Genomic DNA, 6,002 nt, shown 5'->3' on the forward strand with positions numbered 1-6,002 from the left:
GAGTGTGTGTGGGGGGGTGGGGGGGGGTGGGGTGGGTGTGTGTGTGTGTGTGTGCTTTTGCTCGTGAAAGCACATAGGTGTATTAACCTACATCTATCGGAACACTTGCATTTATTCATTCATCTGCACTACCGCTCTCACACACACCGGCCGTACTATTTAACAGGCTGATGCGACCATTTGAATACATTACGTATCACAAGACAGTCACCCACTGAGCTCATACTTCCAATCAATCGTCGAATCTCTTTATGTGTATATTGTTATCTATACTCTCTCACTCTCAATATGCTTCTGCTAAGCAGTTTCCGTCCTTATATTGAATAATCTGTACGCCCACATACACACATACACACACACATTCACACACACTCACACACATCCACACACCCACACTCACACACATCCACACACACTCACTCACACACACCCAGGTCGTACTGTCCAACGGACTGATGCGGCCGTTGGTGCACATTGCACACAATGACGAGTACCGTGTGAGTGAGGAGGCCATGTGGGCCATCACCAACGCCTGCTGTGGCGGATCACCATCGCAAATCAGGTACATCTCTTACCTACAACTAGTGACTGTAGTACTACGTACACACGGTTACCCATGACTATAGCACTACGTACATCTCTTGCGCATGATAAAAGCTCTACGTACATCTCTTACCCATGAGTATATTATTAGGTATACATCTCTTACCCATGACTATATCTATACGTACATCTCTTGCCCATGACTATAGCTCTACGTACATCTCTTACCCATGACTATATCATTATGTATACATCTCTTACCCATGACTATATCATTATGTATACATCTCTTCCCATGACTATTTCTCTATGTACATCTCTTGCCCATGACTATAGTACATCTCTTACCCATGACTATTTCTCTATGTACATGACCATAGCTCTACGTACATCTGTTGCCCATAAGTATATCACTATGTATATGTTACTTACAACTATTGACTACATCACTACGTACACACCATTACACATGGCTATAGCACTACGTACACACGCGGATGACCATGTCACTACGTACACAGGCGGTAGGTTATTAGTATGTAAACTTGACTCCAGGCGTCTCGTCTCGTTGCCTATACCCTCAGTGTGCATATGTGCTTTGAAATAAATGTCTGATCCGCTGGGCAAATGGCCTGTGTGCGACCCTACCCCACTCAGCACGTATCCTGCGCAAGGGTGCTTTGAGTTGTAATCCCGTGTACACACACACTCCACGTGTGCATTGGGTGGGGTATCTATGTGCCAGAGCGATGTTAGTATGTATACCTTATATTCGATCTCCAGTGTAAGTGTGTGTGGACAACGAAAATTGTAGAGTATGTGGCAAGGCAGATGTTCTGTGCGGGGATGGCTAGGTGCTGTGCAAGTATTTGGGCCCATACTGCAGCTTATACTAAATTCATCGCCTGTTGTTAGGTTTTAGGGTTTTAGGGGGAGGTAGGCATTCATACCTTCCCGATTCAAAGTGACGTTCTTCAAAACAAAACGTTCAAACAGTAATCGTAGATGTACGACTTGTGGCCCCTGTACATAGAACCTTTGTGTGTGCCTCCGTGAAAGTTCTGTACAATAATCACTTCTCCTCCTCACACTCAGGGACACCCAGCTTATCAGACTATTCACACCACAGCACGCTACAGTTATGTTGACATTGGGGTAAAGAGATGGTAGGGACAAGCACCTTACATGATATGCATAGCATCTGAAGACACTCAAGCATGTGACTATAGGTAGATGCATACACATGCACACATGCACTCGTATATGTTACCTGGCGCTTGGACAGGCCCGTGTGCCATGTATATCTGAGTGTGTCTGTAATGCTCGCTTCGCTTCTTCTGTTTTTGTCAGGATTGTCGTGGATGAAGGCGGCCTTAAGCAGATGTGCCAATTCTTGAGCAAGGACGGGGCTGTGGCATCGGTATTGGTATGTGGGCATAAATATATATATATATATATATAGTGTATATATATAGTCATATACACACACACACATATATATATATTTCTGCATACGCAGTACTGGACTTAATTCATATAGCATAGTATAGGATCCGGACCATTACCATACAAATGTGATACCCATCACCAAATGCTGCTGTACTCGAATACGAATATAGGTGTTGCACTCGGGGTAGGTGGGATGTAAAAGTGTAGCGTGCATCTAAATCCACACATATTGATATGCCATTGCACGCGTACGCAGGTGGTGGTCATGGACGCCATATATGCAACACTGAAGTCGGCGGAGAACGAGCGCGTGCTGCTTATGTATACAGAGATCATTGAAGAAGAGGATGGCATCGACAGGATGGATGCTTTACAGGTGAGTGTGAAACCTCGCCTATACTTATCTGATCTCTCCGTGTGTGTATGTGTGTATATGTGTGTTATAGTGTATCGGAGGGTCGACCAGCTTGCTGGGATGGCTTATTCCCGTGTAAGTGTGTGTTTGTCTACAGCTAACGTTGAGAATGCGCGGGAGCTGCTGTATGTATACAGAGGTCATTGAAAAAGTGGATGGCATAGCCCGGATGATTGCTTGGCCGATTGGTTACCACTCACATGGCCATCTATGTGTGTGTGGAACTAATCAGATCATCTATACTTTGCTAGTTTGTGCCCGTGTGCGTCGGTTGTATACAGAGGCCATTGAATACTCATGCAGCACCTGTGACTACGTCTGCACACAGCAGCACAGCAGCAAAATAGGATATCAAAGAACCCAGGAAATCTATATAGTCATACCCCTCTATGAGAACAAGGCGGCTATGATATAGTATTCCTAATTTAGATGCCTTCCCTGTCTCTTTTGTGTCTAAACACCACACCACAACTCTGAGCGAGGGCCCATTCCAGTTATTTATTAAGCCCTATTTTAAAACCATAGCCCTAATTTTCAATGAACTGAAAACCTGCTCTACACTGAAGCGAAACTCGAATCATTATAATAGTCCTAATTTATATTTAAATTCTGGTTCTCCGTCTGTACGCAGTGCCACATCTGTGCGCGAGTATCCATTCCAATCGTTGGTTAGGCCTATTTTTAAATTATAGTCCTGATTTTCAATGAACCCGAAATCTGCTCTACGTCCGCACAGAACACCAATGCGTGAGAAAACATGCCTCAAGAGCTCGTAAATCCTTTGAATTAGAATTTTGGGTTCATCCAAAACTGTCCTGTGTTCGCACACAGCCTGTACTTTTAAGTTGGCCCTGATTTTTTTTTCTTTAAGCCTGTCTTATCATCGCCCACAGTACACACCAGTAAGAAAGCAATACACTGTGCCTTTTTTTTCTCGATCTTATTCTAATTTGTATCCAAAACCTGTCTTGATTTCCCCCACAACAGCACCACAGCAGTGAAAAAGTATACCAAATAGCCAACAGAATAATTAGTGAGTACTTCTCAGCCAACGATGACAATTTAGAATTGATGGAACCAGAAGTGGGTGCGGACGGCCAGTTGTCGTTCAACGCTCCAGCAAAGGGTAGCAACTTTAACTTCTGAGGTATGTTTTTGGTATGTGGCCTCATCCCCAGCTGTATTTTTAACGCTAAAATTATTCCCAGCTGTATTTTTAACGCCAAAATCATCTCCACGCGTACCTTGATGTGATTCCAACTTGGCAGGATGTACTGCGTTATTTATATCACCCGACGTATACGTTTATGTGATTACAGCTCTGCCGTATATGATTGCTAGCTTCTATGTATATCCTTTTGTTCGTTGTGAGCATGTATAGCCGCCCCGGCCTGTATTTGACCAACATTATGTGTTTGTTTGGGTTGTGTGCTCTTGTATTTACTCTCGAGCGTGTTTTTGCTCTCAAGCCCAACTCTATGTCGAGTGGGAATTCACACACCTGTCCTGGCCATCTCAGCACCTCTATGCGTCCATTGCGTATTAGTATCTGCTTACTCAGTGTCTTTCTCGTCACCGTGTTGTGTGCAATTACTTGCTATGCTGCATACTTGCTTTCTGCTCGAGAAATGATCTTCATTATGGGTGCCCGTATTTGGACTGCAATGCTCAATTGTCTTCCGTCGTATCGATATCGAACTGCTTTGCGTTGGCCACGCTTCCTCCGCAGAACGGCTGAGCGTCGCAATTTAGTACGGAAATGGCCACTACCAAGAGTATTGAGCGGACTCGAAATCAACCGTTCGTGGTGGGTGCAGAGACAACTGTGTCCACCAAAGCACAGACTCTCAAACTCATGACCTCGGAAGCATCTCACAATAAAGCAAGCATGTGTTTGAGACATGTCGCAAATTCTCATAGCACTACCGTCACGTTCCAAATACAGTGCTCGGATACCGCGTGTGCGTGTTGTGCTTGTTGTGTATATATGTGGTCGAGTATAGAGTATAGCTTACACACAGAGAATGGCAAGAGCGTGGCAATCGCGCACTGCACATGAGTGGTATGCAGCACTCTGTGGTGTCCAGTCCAGCGATTAGCTGAGCAAACAGTTCAGTACATATTCATATTATTCTGGGAGCACTAAATTGGTCGTATTCATATTAATCTGGGAGCACTAGAATGGCGAAGGTCGCCACCAATGTCTACAATGTCTACATCGACGCCAATACAATTTTGGCGATGTTTGTGGAACTTCTAGGCATTTCAAAAAAAACCCCAATTGGAAGTGCGAGCCCACGGAATCCTACCACAACGGTCGTACGGAGGGGTTGTGTATGGCGCATGCCATTTTAGTTTCTGGAAGTACCTTGCTCAGCGCGTGTGTAATTTGGCCGGGTTCGCTTCCTACGGATGGTACCTATGTAGGCGGCCTAGTATGTACGATCGGGGTGAGGTTCTGAAATCGCTTTTCTCGACGCACAACTGCTGAGGGTTGCAATTGGGTCTTTCTCACAATCGGTGCAGTGGAATGGTCAGTGTAGTGAACAAGTACATCAGCACAATGTCACGACAATGATGACCATATACGTTGCCAGATTATGTACCAGCTACGAAAATATAAAACATTAGAAACTAATTGCCCAAAAGATTCCTCCAAGATAACCTTCAGTGTACATCCCGCAACTGACATGTCCTTCGTTTTCGTTCTGTGTTCGCCAACCCCGCGTAAATCGTCGTACAGTTCTCGCAGTCTCCACACTGGACTAGTTATAATTGCCAAATGATTTGATGGGTGAACTCGGCATTGACACTCGCAGTGCCTAAATTACGTATTAAAGTAATAAGCGTTACGCCACAGCGGAATTGGGCTCTACATACTGCTTGGTACACCGTAATGTGCGTGTTGGCCAGGATGCTAGGATTGAAGACAGAAGATTTCACAATTTTTGCTATCCGCCAGAACGGTCTGCTACTCATTTCCTGTTATCATTTGTTGCATTTTGTTGACTAAGCACCGCATTTCTAGTTCAGTTGTAACATTCCATTAAATGATAACAGGTACATGTTCTTTAGCATGATCTTTGAATGCGTTGCCTAAAAATCAAGTCTGCTTAATAAAGACATGATATACGCTGACACGCTTCCAAATGAAGAATGTATGTTTTATTCCAATTCCCACACTATACAGTATCCGACCTAGTAGGCTGGATAGTGGTATTCAAGAAGACTGACAGTTGTCGGTTCTCAAATTCTGACTAAACTTGTTCCTTTCAAATCCAATTTTGATAGTGAGATCATGCCACAACTTCGGTTTGCATCATGAATAACACATCAGCACTATCCATTTCCATCTCTGGGTACTTTTGCTCCACTTCAAAGTGTGCACCTTGACCAGTCTCGTCAACTGATGACCAGGGTCCGAAATTGCATGCGCACGTAAGACCTTCCATAGCAGGGCCTACTCCCGGAGTGTCATCAGGCCAGAAATAGGTAGGCAGTCCACCGAACAACACACCCTCATAGGCAGAAATAGTAACATATCCGTCCATTCGGAAGATAGAATCCGCTGGAACCGAATCGTCGAAGCTAACTG

At 44.5% G+C, this 6,002-nt stretch overlaps 2 protein-coding genes across 2 annotated transcripts in view; one reads left to right on the forward strand and one right to left on the reverse strand.

Annotated features, from left to right (window-relative positions):
- SARC_11938 (hypothetical protein) overlaps positions 1-4,295 on the forward strand; it is a gene marked incomplete at its 5' end in the record, with an annotated part of 7,646 nt that extends 3,351 nt beyond the window's left edge. Inside the window, 5 exons of the mRNA XM_014293966.1 lie at positions 435-562; positions 1,894-1,969; positions 2,249-2,368; positions 3,395-3,554; positions 4,137-4,295. Of these exons, the coding sequence (XP_014149441.1) occupies positions 435-562; positions 1,894-1,969; positions 2,249-2,368; positions 3,395-3,553 (483 nt within the window). The remainder of the gene's footprint in view (positions 1-434; positions 563-1,893; positions 1,970-2,248; positions 2,369-3,394; positions 3,555-4,136) is intronic.
- A 1,408-nt stretch (positions 4,296-5,703) lies between these two features.
- On the reverse strand, positions 5,704-5,958 carry SARC_11939 (hypothetical protein; the record flags this gene model as incomplete). The annotated part of the gene is made up of 1 exon (XM_014293967.1): positions 5,704-5,958. One exon carries the CDS (start codon positions 5,956-5,958, stop codon positions 5,704-5,706), a length of 255 nt encoding a protein of 84 aa, XP_014149442.1.
- Between the last annotated feature and the right edge of the window lie 44 nt (positions 5,959-6,002).

Source organism: Sphaeroforma arctica (assembly GCF_001186125.1).
Source record: "Sphaeroforma arctica JP610 unplaced genomic scaffold supercont1.1965, whole genome shotgun sequence".
Lineage (NCBI taxonomy): Eukaryota > Ichthyosporea > Ichthyophonida > Sphaeroforma > Sphaeroforma arctica.